The sequence below is a fragment of the Uloborus diversus genome, chromosome 7 (genome assembly GCF_026930045.1).
Source record: "Uloborus diversus isolate 005 chromosome 7, Udiv.v.3.1, whole genome shotgun sequence".
NCBI classification, from domain to species: Eukaryota; Metazoa; Arthropoda; class Arachnida; order Araneae; family Uloboridae; genus Uloborus; species Uloborus diversus.
This window is the reverse complement of record NC_072737.1, coordinates 5,637,905-5,661,411: the sequence shown is the minus strand read 5'-3', so window position 1 is coordinate 5,661,411 and position 23,507 is coordinate 5,637,905. Positions and strand designations below refer to the sequence as shown.

General features: G+C 33.4%; 1 protein-coding gene across 1 annotated transcript in view; it reads right to left on the bottom strand.

Annotated features, from left to right (window-relative positions):
- Nucleotides 1–1,394: 1,394 nt before the first annotated feature.
- Nucleotides 1,395–23,507, bottom strand: part of LOC129226198 (rap1 GTPase-activating protein 1-like) — a 171,645-nt gene continuing 149,532 nt past the window's right edge. The window contains exons 12-17 of the mRNA XM_054860798.1: nt 22,309–22,474; nt 17,973–18,266; nt 13,765–13,823; nt 11,140–11,375; nt 9,771–9,853; nt 1,395–1,535 (exon numbers count right to left, since the gene is read on the bottom strand). Of these exons, the coding sequence (XP_054716773.1) occupies nt 1,395–1,535; nt 9,771–9,853; nt 11,140–11,375; nt 13,765–13,823; nt 17,973–18,266; nt 22,309–22,474 (979 nt within the window). The remainder of the gene's footprint in view (nt 1,536–9,770; nt 9,854–11,139; nt 11,376–13,764; nt 13,824–17,972; nt 18,267–22,308; nt 22,475–23,507) is intronic.

The following is a 23,507-nucleotide window of genomic DNA, read 5'->3' as shown; positions in this document are numbered from 1 at the left end:
TAAATTTTTTCAATTAAATGTAATTTTATATGTATATGTTACAGTAAAAAACTAGAATCTGGTAAATGCTGAAGTTTGCAAGTGAATGTTAACAATCAGAGTAAATATATCAGCAAGACTTTCCCAGTGAATGTTGAGCTTTACAAATTACGATCTGAAATAAAGTAACATATATAATGTGGATTAGAATTAAAAAGATAATCTGTAATGCTTCCTTTTACATAACTTATACAAACTGAATTTGTAAACTTTCCAAATTAAATAACATCAGGATTCATACCTTTTATCAATGACCAATTTTCGGTAATTTTAATGCAGTTTAAGACTAAATTCCAGCAGCCTTTTAATTGATTTGTTTTTGCAAATTATTTCTCAGAACCACAATTGTTCTGAAAGAATTAAAATTTATTTGAAATGTCAAAACAAAAGACCATTATAAAAGCTGTATTTTATTGCATTTATATGGAGTTACCTAGAAATTATGAGGGGGGGGGGGGGAACATGATTTTTTTATAGGTAGTTCGGTGACTTTCAGGAAAATATACTTTCTTTGTTAGTTTTAAAGCTTTTTCTGTTTAAAATTGAATAAAGAAAACAATTTACAAATTTAAATTTGGAAAGTTCTCAAGACAGTAAAAAAAGCTTTTGTATGACAATTATGTTCATTAAAAGAGATAAATTAGATAAAGTTGATTCATGTGCAAGAAAAAAAAAAACAAATTTTGAACAAACATGTTCAAAACGCCGAAAATTGACCAAAAAAAAAAAAAAATCATTTTTGAGAAATTAACTTCAGAGTTATTTTTAAAAGCTTTGAGTGAATGTGGTTTTCAACTTCTAAAAACCAATTTTAAAATAATGTTTTTCTCGTAAATGACATTTTAAACATTGATAAACAAGGAAAGAAATTATTATTAAACTTAAAAACCAAACTACAGAGTTTCTAGACCGACATTCTTTCAACAGAAAATGGATAACCATCTACTCTTTTTCATAAGCACTTTAAATCACAGAAATATTTATAAAATAACGTGATCCAATAGAGGCTTACAGGACTTCTAATTTTTCAAAATTTAATATTGAAACCCACAGATTAAAAAAAAAAATCTTCATGCTAATTAAGACATAGTATCTTGACAAAGGAAAAAAAAAGATAAGTACATTACTGAAAACATTATGAACATCTATGAACATTATCATTAACCCCCTGCACTATTCACAACTGGCCTTACTGCGCACAAGTGACATGAAGGAGGCCACAAGGCAGACATTCTGATACTTCACCGGTGAAAATGAAAAAAGTCCAACTGCGGACATAAACGAAGGGAATCTCCGTATCACTAAACGAACGCACAAAACACTTTGATTTCAAACGCATGCACTTCCATGTTCTTTCAGATGGTAGAAATGGGGCTGTCCACCCCTGCTCCGGCAAGTTGGAGGTGCAAGCGATTCATGTCCCTTTTCGCCAGCGACAAATCTGTGGTCAGTTTCACTTCTTTTTCTTTCAGCTTTCTCACCTCTCCCTGGCATGCCTGGAGATGGGGGGAAAATATTAATACAATCTTCATAAAAACTGTTAGATTTTTAATTTAAACTTTCACAAAAAGTGAAAGAATCACTTAATTTGAAAAATAGAAAAAATAATCATTAAAAATACGTTTTTGCATCATGCAGAATCAATCCTTTTTCGATGTAAACATTGCATCACGTTGTGACATCATTCGTGCGATTGGTCACGATAACTCAGTCAAATGAATGAACTTTTGGGTGAATCGAGTCACCAGTTCATTGTATCTTATAACCGCGAGAGTTTTTTTTAGATTGAGTTACTTTTTGATTGGCAACACATCTTTAACTTTCTTGCATTGGCAACACATCTTGTGTTTTGCATATTCTTAATTTGAAAGCCATGTGAAGACTTTAAATACTTTGAGCGATCTTTATCTCTCTCTCTCTCTCTCTCTCACCTCTTATAGCTGTCATGTAGTACTTTATAGTAATTTGTCATGTCTGCCAGTGCTCTTTACTCCTGGCAGGTCATAATACCACGTGATGTCAATTTTAAAGTTCTAAAATGCCTTTAGGCCTATTTTGTGTGTTACGGAAATGCTTTATATTCCACGGAACCAGCATGTTTGTAAATTGAACTTTGTTTCGTTGTATCATAGCGGCTGATATATTTATTTTTCAAAATGTTTTTTTAAATATTAATGAAGATGTTGTTCTACAACTTAAGCAGTCTCTAAAGATAATAAATACAGATTTTTCTTGAGGAAAAATGCTCCACGTGTTTTTTATTTCCTTCAACTTCAGGCTGTGGACATGTTTTGCAGGTTCACTTCCACTAGCGGTGTAGTCAGTCTAATTTCACTACACTTAATGCTCACAAAAACACACAAGAATTCATGAGCACACATAGGGGGGGCAAGTAGGGGCTCAAGCCGTCCCCCCCAGAAATTGGTACTTCCTTGCTTTTAGTACTCTTTTCTTTGCAAAAATTTTAAAACATTTCTTCTCCAGCCATTAACCCGTTCGGGACGGCAGCTGCTACACGAGGACTATGCACACAGGCCGGGGCAATTTCTCCCGCTAAGCCTAATACGCAATTTCGGAAAGTACGCATACATAATAATGGATAAAATGTATACTTTAAGCGGAAATAAAACCATTTTTTAATATATGATAATATATATCAAAATTTTAATCATAGCAAAAAATTGGATAAAAATAATTGATATTTAACAATAAAAATGTAAAATATATTGTTTTTTACAATAACTAAAAGTACCAAAATTAAACAATATATTTTCTACAAAACAGGAAAAATATTTGCGCTTAATATTATGAAATACTTGAAGAATATTGTAACAATTCATATTTTAAAGCTGCATGAAAAATTTCAAAGCACAGATAAATGCGCATTGAGCATTTTACACTCATAAGTAGTATTACGTCTTTTATTCTGCTTTTACTAAATGACACATCGCCGTCTAAGTTCTTTGCCTTCTTTTTTTTTCAGTGTATGATTTTCGAAAGTAACTACTGTATGAAGAACTCCAACAAAATAATTTATAGTTGTTTCAATGGGGGGTTCAAGGGGTCCGGACCCCCCCCAATATTTGAGAACCGGATCCCCTCAATATTTGAAAATCGGACCCTCTCGATAATTGTCAAGATGAAATTCATTATTTTGGGGGAAATTATTACTGTTTTGACAAAAAAAAAAAAAGACTTTAAACAGTTGCATAATACATAATTTATCATGTTTAATTCATATCAAACAAAACGAAATGAACATCGAAAAAAAGAAGGAAAAAACACGAAAAAGAACTAAATAATAACAAAATAGGCGATGTGTATAGTGAATGGAAAGTGAACCAATGACAAACCATTGCTCTGCTCTCTGCGCATAGCTTCAGTAGAGGATGCAAGAAAGGCAACACTTTCTTCCGAGTGCAATGTCAACTAGTCACAGAGTAGAGATGTGTTAGCGGGGTAATAAATTGTTAACAGGGGGGACATGGCAGGAAGCCATGCCTTAACTCACAAAAAGTATCATATGTCCGGTCCCGTATTGAAAACACAAGTCCCCGGCGTTCCCAGCTTGGAAGTGATTCCAGCGTATTAGTTGCTATTTAGGGGGTAACAACTGGACAAATTTGTGATACTGAAATCAGATGGACAATTCCCCTCCCCCCTTTTTTCGGCTCTCCTGCTTAAAGCGCTAATAAGTCAGCAGAAGACGGGGATATGAGTTTCGGCTCCTTTCTTTCTTATCTCGTTTCTCGGCGCTGGCAAGGTTCTGTTTCAAGTTTTGCAGTGTTTGCTTCTCCAATTCGATTCAATTTATATCGACCCCAATGTTACCCAAACAAAATGAGACACCGGACCTCTTTGGCGGTTTTTTGCAGCTGGCAAGAACACCCTGGCCAAAGGATGCTAACAAATTTAGAAAACCACTTTGCTGGTCAAAGGTTAAATTTAGGGTAGAAAAAGAAAGGAGACGCTTCAAGTGTTTAAAACTATTCAACACGTGGCTTCAAAGTACCTTACCAAAGCGAGGTTTCTTAAATGTGTTTGCGGCATCTCAAATTTGACCAGGGGTAGAAGTGATCGACTTGTCACATATAGGACATTTTTCACAAAAAATATAGGACAAATATAGGACACATTATATGAATAGTTTCGCTATGAAAAAAGATATAATACATATATATTATTTATTTATTCTTATCAATGATTTTGTTTTAAAAAAAAAACCTCAAACAAAATTATAACTTACACCTGAAATGATTTTCCTGTAGTTGAAAGAATAATTTTTGAAAAAAGTGTGCTTTGTAGACAAAAACAAAGTGAAATTTATTGATAATTAACACAGCAACTCACAATTTTTTCAGGGATAGAAGTGTCACAAACATAGCTTATATAAATAAATAAAAACCGTCTTTGTGTTGAGAACTAACAGGAAATAACCAATGCTTTGTAGCACAAATATACAGATATTTTGTTCCATAAAATTCCACAAAAAGAAAAGATTGCAAAAAGACTATTAGAACATTCCGATCAGAAAATGAACTAAAAACAAATATACCTGCGAAAACAAAAACCGAAAATCACGCTGGAAAACAAAGCAAACTGCTGTTGCCAAACGCAAAATTCTAAAACCAACTTCAGAATTCGTTCTCGAAACTCCACCCACTACAGTGACGTCATATTGCTGTAGCCAATGAGAGAAGATGCCTGTTGCAGGATTTAGTGAGTTGCGTTTTTTTAATTTGAAATTCGTTTGCACACGTACTTTCGACGAAAAATCCGAAGTCAGATAGTTTATTTACTGTTGTTTTAAAGAAATAAATTGGATAAAAAACAGGAATATAGGAAATATAGGACATTTTCCAAAAATATAGGAAATATAGGACGATTTTCATGCTTTTTTTGAAAATATAGGAAATATAGGATATATAGGACCACTTCGACCCCTGTTTGACCGAAAAAGCGTTACGTTACAAGAAAAAAAGGGGAGGAGACTAAAAATTAAAGAGTAATTTCAAAAGCAAATCGTAAGCTAGCAGAACGACGGATACTGTGATGTCACTTCCAATTGACTTACGAAAAAAGAAGCTGAAGATGACCAGAAAAAAAGACAGAAATAAAATAAGCTTCCCCTGTTGGAAAAGTTGCGACAAAAATTAAGATAATTTCATGTGATCTTTTGATTTCTTGAGAGTAGGTGACCCGAAGAGCGCTCCTATTTTGGTTATTATACTTTTTTTACACATTCGATTACAACTATGGAGAGGTGGCTTTAAACGGGAAAATGTAGCAAAACCTTCTACATCAAATGAACCTGAGCAATTTTTATCTACTGAATCACCATCAACATCCAGGTGCCACTATCAACATCCCACGGAACTGTCTTCAAAAAGGCAAAAGACAATGATTGGTAAGGACCATTCTGTTAAGTGTAATGCCTGCAGGGGCGCCCCGATTTTATACCATTCAGATGGGGTTACTTTTCAATTTTCCGAATGAAATTCCTAAACAGTGGCTCCCAAAAGTGTTCGTACACTTACGATTTTCAATGAAATAGGCCCCAATCCATTGGTTAAAATTAATATTTTGGAATAGGTATTTAATTATAAGATCTATGATCTATTTTCAACAAAACTGCATGAAAATTTTTAATAACATAATAAAACTTGATTTTTAAGAAATCAATAATCAAAAAGTGCCAGGAACTTTATCTCAAAAGTTTTCGTACACTTTGAAAAAATATCTATATATTAGAAAAATAATCTAACTTTTTACTAAGTTCGTGCAGTATACCAACAACACCTTTTAAACGTCTGGAAATAGATTTCATTGTTCTTCTTTCTTTCTTTTTTTTTTTTTTGTGCAATTTCTGAGTAAGTGCTCAACCGCACTTCGAGTTTTACTGTTTCTAGTTTGCTTTTCGTTTCAATGCCGTATTTTCGTAATCTAGCCACCAGATATCTCTAATTTTTCTAGATTAAGTTTAAATCTGGGGATTGAGGAGATATTTCTAAGATTAAGGACAATTTTTGAGGCACCAGACGCAAACGTTGAAAACAGTGTGCTTCTCATCTTTATCTTGATAAAATACAAAGTTGTTCCCGATAGCCAAATTTTGGGCTAATAGTTAAAAATTGTTTTTTAAATTATACATTTTCTCTTCTATTTACAATTACAACAATTTAAGCTAAAATGTTGAATTCATTTTCATCTGTAAGTAAGACGTTATTCCAAAACATTTTGAGCTTATTTATCATTGATTTTGCGACGAAAAGCGTAAGCTTTCTGTTTTTCGCAAGAACGAGAAAATTTCTGCGGGAAAAGGTCCCATTTGTTCCAGCTAATCAGAGAACTTGGCGAACAGTTTTAGGAGAAAATTAAGCGCGAAATTTTTCGTTAATTCTGCAGTAACTTTTACAGCACTCAAATGTGTATTTTTCATAATTTTTTTAACAGTAAATCTCCGATCACGCTTTGTTAGCTTTGCCGGTTGACTTTTTCTAACCTTGCTTTTGATCTGATTCCGTTCCCAAAAGTATTTTATTAAGCACTTTACTATAGAATGGTATACATTAACTAATTTAGAGACATTTCAAACCAATTTACCACTACTGTGAGGGGTAAAAATCAAATTTTGAATGCTCTTTGTTGCTTTTTCACGAATACTAGCCATTTAAAAATAATAAGCAGAATATTAGGGAATAAATGCACAAAAAATTCAAGCCAAATGACTTTATAGTGTCAACACAATGCAAAAATAATTTTTAAAAATGACCTGTGACAATTTTAATCATGAATTAATTCCAAAATATTTCAGCGTACGGTGACTTTTGTGGCATAGTGTTTCTCTATCTCTTCGTTTTTTGACAAATTAAAAAAAAAAAAAAAAAAAATCAGTTGTGATGTGAAAAAAAAAAAAAATTTGGATTTCATATTCGAATTTAGTTTTGCGTTATTTTAGTTTTACTACAAAATTTCAAGGTGTACGAACACTTTTGGGAGTCACTGTACATTTAATGAGAGTATCTTTTTAATGCAATATTTCACAAAAAACTACTCGAAATTTGGACTTGTCAGACAAAATTTTCTGGGAAAGAAAAGTTTATGGGAGGTTATAGTGACCTCTATCATGTAGCCCCTGAATGCCTGCTAATCAGGTATGCGTTTACTAGAATTATTTTAACATTATGAGTTCTATTGAAGCTAATGTGTTCAACTTTTTTTTTTTGGAAATGTTCCTTCTTTTATAAATTTTAATAGAATGGTTGCTTTAAAAACTGAGCTTCAACTATTCCATAAAAACCTTAAAGTTAACTGCTTAGATGAAGCAAAGAAAGCTTTGTCGTCAGCCGTTAAAGTTAGGGGTCTGTTTCAAAATGTTGAAAATTCGGTGCGGCTGCTTTGGTGTGCCCCGCTTCGTCGTGTGAAGCTGAAAGAAGCTTTAGTGCGCTGAGAAAGCTCAAAATGTATCTAAGGTTGACTATGACACAAAAGTGGTTAATCATTTTGCTTTATGTTACGTTCACAAAAATATCTTGGATGAAATTCATCACAAAAAAATAGCACTGATATTCGTATCCTATGTGCAGTCTAGAAAAAATGTATTTGGTGGAATTTAATTTTTTTTTCTTATTGTGTAAATATGTAAATCAAGATGTACCTGTTTAAGAATTTTGTCTTAAATGTAAACCCCTTTCTATTTGATGTCAAGTTTTTATCTCATATACTATGTATATATATATATATATATACATATATATATATATATATATATATATATATATATATATATATATATATATATGTATATATATATGTATATATATATATGCATTTTTCTTGATACAGCTTGAAAATGACAGTATCAGAATGGTCCCCCCCAATAAATTTCAGCTGACGACGCCAATGTTTCAATGTGACCCATAAGATCCATAGATGGATCAATCATAAGTTAAGATATTTCTTCCACGGAAAGATAACGAGTTCACCATGGCTACAAAATGAACATAAAAGTAAAACCTCTTGCTAGAATATCTCCCCTCCAATCCCATTATAAATGGAACCGAAACTAGAAAGAGCCACTTCAAAATGAGTATACGTTTCCCTTCTCACTTGCGAGCACATGTTTATATTTTCTTTCACGAAATCCAATAAATCACAGACACTTGACAGACCCCATTCTGACGCCAGACAGAGAAATACTAATGCAGGAGAGCAATCATTTGAACGGAACATGGATAAGTAACATTTCGTTCCAAATCCAAAACGCAAAATAGCGTCGTTAGGTTGGCTGCATACCACTTACCGTAACGCACGGATGCATTTTTCGTCTCTGAAGAACCACCTAGCGCTGACGCAAAGACACGTTGTTCGTCCTGAACGGATTAATGAATAAGTTATTTAATTTGTCAAACTTAAATAACTTTAATCTGCACTGAAATCGGTTTCCACAGAGAAATATTCTGCTAAACAATTTGGAAAATATCAGAGCCCCCCTTTCCCCTAAATTTTTGCAAATGGGCACCCATGAAAGAATTTTATGAAATGCTGTAGCCCAATCCAATTAGCTCAAAGAAAGGGCAACTGGAGACTTATATCAAGATTGCCACGCACTTTGGGAAATGAAATTCCCTGACTTATCTCAGTTTTAGAAAGAAAAAATAATGCTTTAAACTCTTGAATTTATGATTGAATTTAGAGCTTTTTGAAGCAATCTAAAAACCATGATTTCCTTTGAAACATAAGCATAAAAAAGGGTAATTTTTTAGGTGAGTACTCACTGCATATGCAAATACAGATATCCAATCTGGTTTTGAAGCAGTGGGTAGAGAATATGACATGCTGCAACACTTTATGAGGCAAAACATGTTTCACCAGGTCTATTTTCACGATTTATGTCAAAATTAAGGATTTCTCATGACTGAATTGATCAAAATAAAATTTCCTGACAGTTGTCCCCCAATTTTCCTGTAAGTTCTGATCTGAGAAGGAAAAAAAAGTCTCAGAATGCTCAGAAAAGTGCCAAGATGATTTTACAGGTTAAAAAACTTTCCAAGATTTAAAAAGAAAACAAAAGCAGTAATGCAAAAAGTAATTGAATACCCAATTTTCTCCTTAATTTATTGCATGGTTGAACTTGCTTTATTTATTGTGCATTAAGTTTTTGTTATTTCCATTTTTTTTTATTCATCTTTATTTTTCCAAAAAATACAAAGAAATTCTTTACAGATGCAATATATTTTGAAGAGAGAAATAAAATTAGTAATTTATTTCCTTCAAGTGGTACAAACATTGAGAGAGAAAAAAAAAACCTAACAAACACAAAAGTTATTGTCAACAAGATCCCCCCCCCCTCACCTAAAATTTTTTGCACAGCTCTATCAACTATGCTGGACAAGAAAACGAACTATTGAAGAAATCAACAAAAATGTAATGTTCTTTAACAAGGTCTTCAATAAAAATGATCTTCTATAGTTCCTGATACATTGTTTAAATAATAAATTTCTTAAAAATTATTTTTCATCTCTAAAAGTACTAAAAAACTAAAATAGAAGTTACTTCTAAATAAAAAGTTGGTTGAAAAAAAAATTACTTGAATTTCTGTAATTTGATCACTCTAGTAGGGCATTAGGGAATTTGCAAATTTTTGAATAAAGAAACATTTTAAAACTCTTACATACTAAATTAATAACATTTCTGAGTCAGCAGCACTTATTAAAGGGAAAAAAATTTACCAAATTGTGCTTTATCAGTTCTAACTTGTCACTTTTCAGCTTACTAACTTCTTGCTTCAAGACATCCAGTTGCTTTGCAAGAGCTATGAAACAAAGAAAAAATATTGAAACACATGAAAGGTATATATTGCATAGTAAAATGAAAGGTTTTTGTTGTTATCCTAATATTCTCACGTGCACCCGTAAAAATTAACACATGCATTGTTTACACTGAAAAATGACACCACAAATTCCAAAAATGACAAACAAAATTACTGATTATTCTATATTCCAATCTTGTTAGGTTAGTTAAGATCGGCGACCTCTGGTTTAGAACATTAACAAAAGACTCCTTATTTGAGTTCAATTTCATCCCTTTCATAGGAAACAGTTAATCATAGGCGAGGAGCAATTTTTGGGTTTTATTCGAAGAATCAAACAGGAAGAATCCAAGACTATTTTGGGCTTTAGACATAACTGCAGAACCAAAAATCCTCATATATATAATAGCCAATGATCAAGTAACACGCGAGTTTCAACAATGAAACTCACGCCATGGCATGATCATTTGATAATATGTTTCGGTAATCTTTGACATGCAGGGAAAGGATTCATAGTGCCGAGGCTGAGCTCGATCCGGCAACTTCACTGTTTTACTGGTAAGACTGTCATTTCAGGGGAATGAAGAAACGAAAAAATGGTCAACAATGAACGCTACCTACTGCAGTTTAGGGTTCATCCACTGTAGTGAGGGTTAGCATTTCAACTATCAAAATATCACCAATTAGGCAATTGATTTGTTCAAATGTAGACACAACTTTCACCCGTCATATCTTGACGGGCGACTTTCTAGTCTCTTAATATCACAACCTTTCTTCAACAAACAAATTCACCAAAATAAAAAAAAAATCGACAAAATCAATGTTTCTTCCCTCCTTTTCCTTAAACGTGAGGAATTAAAATAAAAAAAAAATCAGATCAATCCCTGACATAGCAATCCTTGTATATATTTTAGTGAATAATTAAGTAACACTGACGTCACCAAAAACAAAAGTTGCACTTCGACATGATAATTTGATAATATTTTTTTTATAATGTTTGGCATGTAGGGAAAGGCTTTATTGTGACAAGGCTGAACTGGATCCAGTAGCTTAACTGTTTTACTGGTAAGACTTATTTTAGAAGAATGAAGAAATGAAAAAGTGAACAATGAATGCTATCTACTTGAGGTTCAGGTTCATCCACTGGAGTTAGGGTTGAAATTTCAACTATCAAAGTATCATCAAACAGGCAATGGCTTCGTTCAAATGTAGAAACACTTTTCACCCGTCATACCATGACGGGCGATTTTCTAGTTTAAGGATATCCGTCAAAAGCAATGAAAACTTACCTTCTGTCTGTGAGCAGTTTGAGCAGGCTGCAGCTGGATTCTGTTCTTTGGAATCGGAGATTTGCTCCATCTCCAGACTGTTGAGGCTGAAGGAGTCCGACTCCAGCAGCTTGATGGGGGGTGGGGTGTCCGGACTCGAGATGGGGGTACTGCTTGCGCTGCTGTGAGCTCTCACCCAGGGGGGCGTGTTGCCACCAGAGTTCAGGGAGTCCAGACTCCTGTTGTGGAACTCCCTACTGAAATGGAAAAGGATATCTTTCCATTTGGAATGTGAGAGAAAATGACATAAAAGGGGGTCATGCAGAATGCATAAAATAAATAAACACAGGTTATCTACAAATTAGTTGGTCCATTTTGTAACTTAAGAACAGGGGTGTGCACAGAAATTTTGGGTTTTGTAACAAATGACATTTACGCGCCTCTCCATATTGTTTACCCTACATAAATTTCTTTCCTCATTTAAAAAATTTCGGGCCCCCAAGGGGCTCGGGCATGGGACAATAGGTGTCCCTTCTCTCTCCCTCCCCCCCAGTGCACACCCCTGCCTAAGAACTTCCAAAGCAAAAAGGTGTGATATAACCAAGGTCATAAATTAACAATTCAATAAACATATAAATTGATGACATAAACACCAAAAAAAAGCTTTGTTTATTATAACTACTAGGACAATTTTCTTAATAACAAACAAAAATTAGTACACTAATTTTGCTTTTAAAATAAAATATTTTCATTGTTTCATGGTGGAATACAAATCTAAAGTTGCAGGGGTTTTTTTCTTCTAAAGCTTTAGATTTTTTTATCCTCCAACTAAGAAATAGTCTACAAACTCTCTTAATAATCTGCATTGCATATAGCGTTTCTAATATTAGGCTTTTTCTAAGTTAGGAATTTAAACTATTGATACGTTCACAAGAAAGGCGTAATAAAATTCATTTAAAAAAAATAAACTGTGGAAAGAAAAAAACAATTGAGCAAAGTAAAAAAAAAATAATAATAATACTGCCGTGTGCAGGTAAAGGGCAGTATCTGCAGAAATGAGTTTTCGAGATATTTGAAGAAACGCGTTTTGGATTCAATACAAACAATAGGAAAATGTGGGAATTAGGCGTCATTTTTGAGCCTTTTTTCCAGCGGAAACCAAATAAGTGAGCTTGCACACTGAAGATAACGTGCAATAGATGACAAAAATGCAAAAAAATTAAAAATGAAAAATTTGCAGTTACTGCCCTTTACCTGCACACGGCAGAATACAGTACAGCCTTGTTTGTCCGCACTAACTGTTACTAAAAGCAATCCAGAAAGTCTGGGTAATATAGGCATTAAATAAAACAGATTCGTAAATAAGCAGACTCTTTTTTTATTACAGCAAAAACAGATCCTTTGTAACCAAATTACATAGGATAACTACTCACCAACACTTTATCGTCTTCTTTATAGTTCAGCAGCTGTGATGTCGGAGTGACACTCCAAATACACCATGTTGTTTATTAGATGACTAATTGCACAACCTATGCAGGTTGTACATTTAATCAAAATAAAGAGAGAATATTTGTAATTTAGAATTACGATTTAAATAAACATAATTTTCTTAAACTCTACAAATTTGATCCGGATAAACAAGGTTCTACTGTATATGAATCTGGACTAAAGGGGAAAAAAAGGTTAAATTCGCAAATTGACATACAGAGACAGAATGTGGTGCCTTCAAGGGCAAAAAAGCTGTTGCTCCGATCCTCCCCATATTTATAATTTTCCACAGAGTAACCGTTAAGGATGTCTGTTAACAAATCATGCACGAATTCTTGTTAAAACTAAACTATTTTCATGATACAAAAATCTCTTGCTGTGCTGACTTTTCATTGATTGCATGAACAAATTAAATTATGAACCCATCACTAGCTGCCACACAAGATACTCATGCATGCATGCAACTTAATATTGGTGCTGTACCCGCAACACTTTTGAAACACTTTAGGTAAGGTACCCAAAATGCTTCTCTTTTAAAATTATTATTAATATTAATGTAACATTTAATTTTGAGACTCCAAATATTCAATAACAATAATGACTCTATAATTTGAAGAAAGGCTCTATTGAATTTTGAGAAACAATATTTTTTTTTTCTAAAGATTATTGTTCTTGAATTTGTGAGATGCCCATGGAAGAAAAAAATTAGATTGATATATTAGTTAAGTAGGAGCTTCTGTTAAGCTACTCTAATATTCTAAGCTCAGAAAAATATAAATTTTTAAACTCTTGTTAAGTTGGAATTTAATTATTTTATAACATCCACCACAACATTTCTCGAATACCCCAAATATTGTAGCACTAACTGTTGCTTTATGCTCCAAAATGCATATCACAAATTCAGTAAATACTGTGAAACAAAACTTATACAATTTATTTCAGCTATAATCGAATTTTTCAAAAGAGCAGTTTAATCTCTAAAGACTTGCATTATGTTTTTGCATTAACAAGATTCCAATTTTAATGACCCTGAATAAACGTCTAGGAGATATGATTTATCAACATAATGATTCAAATAACAATAAAATTTTGCAATAAGTTCGAATTTTCAATTTCTGCTTTCTGATTTTTAAAAATGTATTCATTAAAAACAAATACCTCCTAATACTATTTGGAGAAGATATTTTGAGCAATGTTTCTTTAGGAACTTTGGATACCTGAAAAAAGTAAAAATACAATAAATAACAAATCCATAAACAAACTATTTATATTCTTGCATTTACATACAATACAAAATATATAAAAATCATTGGATTTCCTCTATTAATATGATTTTTTTCTCTCTGTAAGTTGCTTTCTGGGAGAACTGAAATAACATTTGATTTATTCCAGTGCACTGCAGCATATTTTTTTCTGCGTAAGTCAGTCTTGGTTATTTATTCATAGACAGCTATATGGTTGCATAGAGCACCTCTAAAGACACCATTGAGTTTAGTAGCACTTTTGCTTGTGTGGGCACTTTTGCTATCCACAAACATAAATATTCTGAATATACAAAGGTTATACATAAAATAAGATTTCCTCTTAATAGTAAATACAAGTAAGGTTTCAAAGAAATTCTGGAAGGAGATCTGTGGGGGACCTGTGCCCAGGAGACCCCATAACACCTACAGCCTTGAAATTTTGTACAAAATAACTTTGAGCCCCTCTGGTGTGCACCTGGGGTTTTATTTTTTAAAATTCGAATTAGTTTCTTTGTAATCAATTTTTTAAGCTCAAATTTGGCATAAATTGGCTATTATTGCCTTTTAAAGGGGGCACAAATTACTTGCACATATTATTATATATCGTTGGAAACGGTAGAATTTCCCTCGCTCTACACAATTTGTTTCAATGTTCTAACTTCAACATGGCGGGAGTTATTTGCGTTTTCAGCTTGAACTTTTTTAAGCTTAGCTAAAATTTAGGCACTACTTTCTTTATTAAATCTATCAGTAAAAAGCGAAGGAATTGTCCTATAGTTTTCTTTTTGACACACTGGAAAGAGCGGCTTTTTTTACTCTAGATCTAACTCAACCTAGGGTCGAAAAACTTGGCTTTATCTGCAAAGGAAAAAAGTTACAAGCAGTTAAAAATCAAGTTCGAATAATCTTATCCCCATTAAAATTATTGATGTTGGTGTTGCCATAGTTATGTCTTTTCGATTTGCATGTTTCCGTATTTCTAATTCAAAAACTTCAAGGGTTTCCATTTTATCGGAAAATCTTAGGCTCAACTGAATTCAAGCATGCTCAGGAGCCCCTTAGCCCTTACGCCGCTGCAAGTTCGTACAACTTATTTTGAAACCTGGGGAAGGGGTGTTTTTTGTTCCAAAGGGAGCTCATAATGCGTTTTGGGGTGCTTTTTGTTCCAAAGGAAGCTCATATACGCGTTTTCAATCTGTTTCTGTCAAAATATTTGATATTTTTTATTTGTTTTCTTGACTTTCCGGTACTGGGGAAATGATATTAATAATACTTACCTATTTTTATGTGAGGGGACTCTCCATATCTTGAGGCCGCACTAATTAAATACAGTCTCAAAACTTTCGTTCTTTCCTGCATGCGTAGTAAGAAATGTAAACAAACCGCACGGTGCTTGATTGACGGTTCAGTTAAAATCACAGTGAAAAAAATCTTGTACGTCAACGTAACTGTTTCAACGAAATTAAGTGTTGCCAAGAATATTTATTTGATTTTTCTTAGTGAATTTCATCGAACTTGCAACCAAGAATATGTAAATTGTGTAGAACGTCATCGAAGCTGTATTTAAGCGGTGGACATCCGTCCATCGATCTCTCTCTCCCCTGCAACCATAACCAGGATGTCTCCTCCGGCATAAGTTGTTGTAGTGGGCTACCAGCCCTTGGATCTACCGTCCAATTGATGATGGAATAGCGTTCCACTTGATCTACATGCCAAATGAATAGGGCCGGCCGGCCTTATGGATGTTTCAAGACTTCGTTTGGAATCAACTGGCGGAAGATGATTTGATATTGCTGGACAGTTTTTCCATTATCAAGATGAACTTTTTTAGGAGCACCTGTGGTATAACTATCCTATTTATTGTTCATGTTCGCTGCAATATATTTATTATTGCTGGATAGGATTCTACAAGAATAATATATTTTTAAGAAGCCTTTTTTCTTGTTAACATGTTGTATTTTAGTACTACTAAATGTTAATGACTTACTTAAGTACGCTTTTTAATTTGACTCAACCAAGACACATTTGTGAGGTCCACCAAGAACTTTAATTAGTTTTTCCTCCTGACAGTTTCTTTCTAATTAGTGATTTAAATCTTTGGGAATCGAATAAGATTGCGAAGCAATCTTCGGGGGTTGGTGAGCGGTAGCAAGCAGGGGGCAGAGCCCCTAGTATGACAAAAAATAATAACTATTAAGTTTTTGAACCAATTTGAATGAATTATGAATCATCAGAAAAGGGGAAAATTTGAGTATCACCATATTGGGCAATTCTTTTGGAAATGCTCTGTATTTTATAATTTTAATTCAATAATTATTTTAAAAGACTAAAATATAAAAAATAGCATATCCAATTGACATACATTAAAGGAATTGTATTGCATATTTAAACATTTCTTGTCTGATTGCTGTGTTCTATAAGAATCTTGTTTATCATTTTGCTTGCATGTTTGCTTGATATTAGACAACGAGACTTCAGTCTAAAGGCAAGGTTATGCATAGTGTTGTTTTTGACAATATTGGCATAGGTTGAATTAATACGCAAATTATATTCTCTTACATATGATTGCCAGCAAGTTATAATATGGTGTAGGAAGCACTAGATTTAAACAACAATGAGTGACAAGTTTTTAGTCAATTATTCTAACATGTTGAAAAGCTTACATGTTGCCTAATACCAAATAAAAGCATCTTTACCCCCTTTTCTCAATTTGTAGCGCATTGAAAAAAAAAAAAAAAAACAGCTTTTACCTATTGAGGTTAGATACATTGTGCTTTTCTTCTGTTCCCTGAAAAATCTAAAGCTAAAGAACAGCTCTCTTGGCTTCCTTAAGAGGTTTTCCATCTCCACCTCAATCACTCCTATGCCGGGCTGATGAGTGCTAATAAGTACGAAACTGAAGTCCTGGCTAATGGGCGGTAATTTACTGAACAAAACACTATTCTGTCACGAAAACCTAAATTTTCTACAGTGCAACCTTGTTCATATAGATTAACCAGGGGTGCAATTGGACTCAAGTAAAATTTTCGGAAGCTTGTCCCCCCCCCCTCCTCCCCCATAAAAACTCTTCAAATATGCATGCAAAAATCATTGAAAAAAAACATTTTAAAGTTTTTTTTTTTTTTTTTTTTTTAAATATAATTTTTCAGTTTAAGAATGTTGTCAGATCAGAAATTTGGGCAATGACAACCCAAAATTTTCGAAAATGAATTTTGATCACAAACACCCGAGACTAACTGGGACCAAAAGAAATCTGGAAAAACAATTATCTAGATAATCACAGATCTTTCAGTAATCCAACATCAGTTAAGCTAAGCGAGGTTTCAACCATCCCCAAATGATTAATTCTCGAGTTACACTTATTTTTAACAACCTCGGCTATGTTACAGTGTTTTTCTGCCGTCTCTCAACAAAGAGCGATAACTATGGGCTACAGTAGGGTGGTTCAAAAATACATGAAAAAAAAAGTTTCTTCTAGATAACAGGACACCCCTCAATATTTTGAGACTTGTGGATAATAATATAACTGGTAGAATTTTAGCTTCCTATTGCAACTGAAAGAGGGTGCTTAATCTCCTCCCCCAAACTTCATACGTATGGGGAGGGGGTTAAAAAAAATTCATTGAACTGAAAAAAACAGTGCTACATATTATATTACACATGAGTAATATGCATATACAGTGAAGCACCGTTTATACCTTTCTATAGGGAATGTGCGAAAAAAGCGTACAAATGAAAAAACGTATAAAAGGTATGCGTTAATGTGTATTAAACTCTGTAGGGTCCAAATTAAAAAACGTATAATTGATAAAAACGTATAAAAGAGAAATGTATAAATGGTGCTCTTCACTGTACATTGCAATGAAATAATGATTTACAAATAAACAGCTGGGGAAATTAAATGTTTCTGAATTTGTGGTATTTTCTATGCTACGGCTAATGTTAAATGAAGGGGTCATTGAGCACCCTTTTAAAATTTGTACAAGAAGCTAAAACTTTTAAAGCATAATACTATTAGTAAGACCAGAAAAAAAATAGAGGGTGTCTTGGACTCTAGCTGAAGAAAAGTTTTTTTGAACCACCCCCAGGCTACAGTACCAAAACTGCGGAATTTCGCCTTACGTAGAACGAAGAGTTCATGCTCACCACATCGGGTTCTACAGGGGCGATGCCACCGTTGACGATGCCGGAAGAGGAGCGCTTGTTGGCGGCACAAGCGGCCAGATTCGCTTCCACCGAGAGGCTCCTCGCCCTCCCCGTTATCGCCTTTCTCACGGAGTCCAGGAACCTGCCCCCGTTTCCGTTCATCTCGCTCACTTTGACTGCGCCCCCGTCGCAAGAGACTCCGCTGAAGTTCTGAGTCTTGAGGCGGGCTTCGTCGTACAGCGATTGGAGCAGAGACATGCGAGTACGCTTCTGGAAGGAGGAAGGATTGATGTGAGTGGCGGAGCAAAATACGGTGGCTCCGAAAGGTGTTCGTACGCTTTGAAATTTTTTTTAGTAAAATCGAAATAACGCGAAAATGAATTTGAATATGAAGTCCAATATTTTTTCACATCATTCCTATGTCATCTTTACTAATAATAAAGATGAAAGTCTCTCTGTCCGGAGGATGTCTGTAGGATGTCTGTGACGCGCATAGCGCCTAGACCGTTCGGCCGATTTTCATGAAATTTGGCACAAAGTTAGTATGTAGCATGGGGGTGTGCACCTCGAAGCGATTTTTCGAAAATTCGATGTGGTTCTTTTTCTATTCCAATTTGAAGATCAAAATTCTCATTAGATGGACGAGTAAATTACGAAATGATCATAACGTGGAACCGTAGCATGGGCACAAGCCAATGGGCGAGATACGAAATTATCATAGCGTGGAACCGTAAGATGGGTACAAGCCAACTGGCAAGAAAATTCACCATACATTATTTGTAAATATACAGGCGAACCAAAATACCTTTTGATTTTTCTATTATGGGCAAAGACGTGCGGGTATCACTAGTTATAAATAAAACCCTGTAGTTTTTTCAAAATATTGACGGATCTTCTTTTTGAAATGGGTCAAAAAACGAAGAGATAGAGAAATAATACGCCACAAAAGTCTTTGTACACTCAAATATTTTCGAATAAATTCATGATTAAAATTATCATACGTCGTTTTCTTTTTAAATTAATTTTGCAATGTGTTGACCCTTAAAAGTCATTTGGCTTTAATTTTTTGTTTATTAATTCCTTAATATTGTGCTTATTAGTGTAAAATGGCTGGTATTTGAAAAAAACCTCAAACACCATTCGAAATTTGAATTTTTTCCTCACAGTAGCGGTAAATTGGTTTGAAATGTCTCTAAATTAGTTAATTTATTTAATTCTATAGCATGATAAAATGTGCATGATAAAATGCTTTAAAGAAAAGAATCGGACCGAAAACAAGGTAAGAAAAGGTCAACCGGCAAAGTTGACGAAGCATGATCGGAGGCTTACAGTTAAAACAATTCATGAAAAAAACACATTTGAGGGCTGTAAAAGTTTCTGCAGGGTTAAATAAAACTTTTTACATCTAATTTTCACCTAAAGTTGTTTGCCAAGTTCTCTGATTAGCTGGATTAAATGGGTCCTCTTCCCACAGAAGTTTTCTTGGCTGTGCAAAGAATCAAAAGTTTACGCTTTTCGTTGCAAATTCAATGTTAAATGAGCTCAAAACATTTTGGAATTACGTCTTACTTACAGATTAAAATGAATTCAACATTTTCGGTTAAATTGTTGTATAATTGTAAATAGAAGAAAAAAAATTAGGAACCTTATCTTAAGAATGTAGTTGAACCAGTTAATTAGGACAGTAAAGGTGCATATCAGCATCAGGACTTGGTAGTTTGGAATTTTTTGATGAATTAATGAATCATGCTGTTCATTTAAATATTTTAAAAACCAATTTTAAACTCTCAGCCAAAAATTTGGTTATCGGAAGCAACTTTGTTTTTTTTTATCAAGATAACGATAAGAAGCACACAGTTTTCAACGTTTGCGTCTAGTGCCTCGAAAATGGTCCTAAAGTTTAGAAAATACCCCTTCAATCTGCAGAATGGAACTTAATGCAATATATTTAGATATATCTGGAGGCTAGATTAAGGAAATACGACTTTGAAACAAATATAGAGCTAGAAACAGTAAGACTCGAAGAACACTTACTCAGAAATTACGCAAAAAAGAAAGAATAAAGAATGAAATCTATTCCCAGACATTTAAAAGGTGTTGTTGATGCTGCATGGTATTCTATTAAATAATAACTTAATAAAAAGTTAGATTATTTAATAATATATAGACATTTTTTAAAGCATACAAAGACTTTTGTGAGATAAAATTTCCAGCACTTTTTGTATTTTGATTTTTAAAAAATTAAGTTTTAATATTTTTAAAAGAAATTTCATGTAGTTTTGCTGAAAATTGATCGTAGATCTTATAATTTAATGCCTATTCTGAAAGATTAATTCTAACTAATCGATAGGGTCCTATTTCATTGAAAGTCGTAGGTGTACGAACACTTTTGGGAGCCACTGTATCTACAAGACTTTTGTCGGTTAACTCTTTTGCCAACCTTGCTAAAAAGTGGGGTGATGTGGAGAAAAATAAACTCTTTTGCGAAGCAGCCACTTTTTTCAAAATAGTGGCCACATATATTTAAACTCAAATTACAGAATGATATATTTTTTTAATATGTTGAAACTAATCTTCCTAATAGATTAATTAATGTAAGTAACACAGTTTTACAAGGTTCATATTCTTCCAGACAAATTAATTTCAGGAGTTTCCAGGAGTCAAAAGCAAAATTTTTAGGAGTAATAACACAAGCGGTTTTTACAAGAAAATTAGTTTCAGTAACATTTAATCTACTTTGCTGTCAAATTTTTAATCGATTAGTAATTTTTTTTTCACACACTATTCAATCAAAAAAAATTAAAAATTGGATTCAAAATATTTGAAAATAACAGGAATACACAAAATATTAGATATATCGGCATATTATCGGTACTAAATATACTACAAAATAGCAACAGCACTACTAATTAGCAATATAGAAAATATGCTTAATAGCTGTTGCTGTTAACACAAAAACTAGCACATGCTCTTGGTTCGTTCTCTAGTGACGGTTACATTCAGTAACCGTAATGGGCATGCTTGAACAGAGTAACAGGTCAGTCGGTTTGAACACACCCCATGTCTTTCGAAAAGCAATGGGTAATCTGTATAATAGGAGATTTTTGATTGGTTTCCAGCGATTCAATATGGCTGCCTAAACGGAGATGACATGGAGTTAAAATTAGTGATTGTTGTTGAAAATTATTTTCAGGAGGAGAGGAGAAAAATCAGGAGGTTAAAACAAAAATTTAGGAGTTTTAAGGGCCCTTAGAAAAAAAAATTAAACTTCAGGAGTTTTTCAGGATTTTCAGGAGGTGTACAAACCCTGGTTTTAATCTATCAGCTAGTAAAAGGCTGCACTTTGATTTTTGTATATAATATTTTACTGATTGCTTAACGCCTTTTGTACACTTTGAGGTCAGCCATTTATTTCTTGCAATGGCAGTTCACAAATGGTTTTTTACTACATTTAGTTATTATAAGGTCAACTGCTAACTTTGCCGTTTTTTGCTTACAGGACAAAACAATTTTTTTGAAATTAATATAAACAAAAAACAGTAGTTAAGCAGAAGAAATACCACATTTTCCGCTTAATTACCATTAGTAAACAATATAATGATCAGGAATTATTTTAATGCCATTTAATTCAGCTTTTATCTTCACTTCAAGTACACATTTTCTAACTAAAATTAAATGTACATTTAAATATTATAAAACTGTCAAAAAATTTCAAACACATTATAGTTTCAAAATATGGACAGATGGCAGATGAACAGGAAGCAGGATTAGAATACTTCATTTTGTAGTAGTGTTTAATCCTACCTATTACAAAATGAAGTGCTTTGTTTCCTCTATCTCTCATGGTAGAACTATAACAAAATTTTGAAACAGAGAGTATATATCATGAAGTGATCAAAAATTAGATAAACAATTAGTAAACAATAAGATAGAACAGCAAAAGAAAATAAATAAAATTTGACTTTTCTTTTTAGTATCAAAGCTTCCACACATAAAAATGTATTTTAAGAGAACAATCATGTAACTCTTTAATTAAAAAAAAAAACATATATATATATATATATATATATATATAATAACTGTAGAATTTTTTTGATACAAATGAATAGTATTTGTTTATCATTTAAAAGCTTAACATTATCCTATAGTGTATCATATATTTCATGGGGGGGGGGGAGGGTAAAAACCATTTATTAAAAGAATACATACTTCAAAGGGAATCACTTATTTTCAATACATCCTTAATACACAACTAAACAGAAGTTGCTACCAACTTGACTGTAAATAAATAAATCAAAAGAACCGAACTTACTTCAAGTTTTGAAAACTTTTCTGCCTTGTAGCAGGCAATTTCAGCATTGATGAGCTTTGTGAGCAGGAATTCCCGAAAAACTTCCCCTTTGGGAAAAACGGCCGGGTTGGGCAAGCTGGGCCCGAAGGGTGGAACACCTTCCCTTGCAGTCACAGAAATCTTATACCTGAAAAAAAAAAAATCTCAAGGCATGAGTAAATACATATAGGGAAAAAGGGGGCACATGTAAACATTTTTTTTCACTTTTTAATTTCTCAGAAAATAATTTCAATTTCTCACAGAAAAAAAGTCCCCATGATTGAATAGTCTTTTCTTTGTGCCATGGATTTTTTTCAGATTTAAAAAAAAAAATATTTCTATACTTTATGGAATTAAAAAAAATGTCTTCAATTGTTCACATGTGCCCCTATAGGAGGGCAGGTATGAGCAAGCTTGGGGCACATGCGAACAGGATTGAAAAATACAGGACGAGCATTATATTTTAACGAAAAGCTCGTTATAATGAAGCATATACGTATATACCAGTGTTGGGCATTAATCAACTAAATCCTCTATCGACTAAAGTAATCTGACTCCCATTTAGTTCAGACTAATATTTTAAAAATTTAATTCAATTGCAGACGAAGATTAACGTTAGTTAAAACTAACTCGTTAGTTGACTAAAAAAACTAATTTAGTTCAGATTGATTTAGTTCAGATTAAAGTAATCAGATTGAATTTAGTCAAACTAATTTAATCAGATTGATTTAGTCAACTAAAGTAATCAGATTAAATTTCGTCAGATTAAAATTTATACTAAATCTAATCAGATTGAAATAAATCTACACTGTTAAAACTACAGATTGCGTTTGGATTCTTTAAGGGGTTCCTTTCTCTTCTCCCCCCCAATAAATATTAAGAAGCTCCTAATGTGTTACGGGGGGGTGGGGACATTGGGGGTTGGGGGGCTGCCCCCTTACCGATTTAAGACCTTAAAAAATCAATAATTTTTAAAAACACCCCCTTTGGACTGACGCAGTTTGCGGCATGACCCACACTACCCCCCCCCATTTGGTACACAATACTGCTTTTGGTCTTCCTTATCTTTGTCTTCTTTATCTTCTTTACTAATAATAAAGCTGAAAGTCTTTCTGTCCGGAGGATGTCTGGATGTCTGTAGGATATCTGTAGGATGTCTGTGACGCGCATAGCGCCTAGAC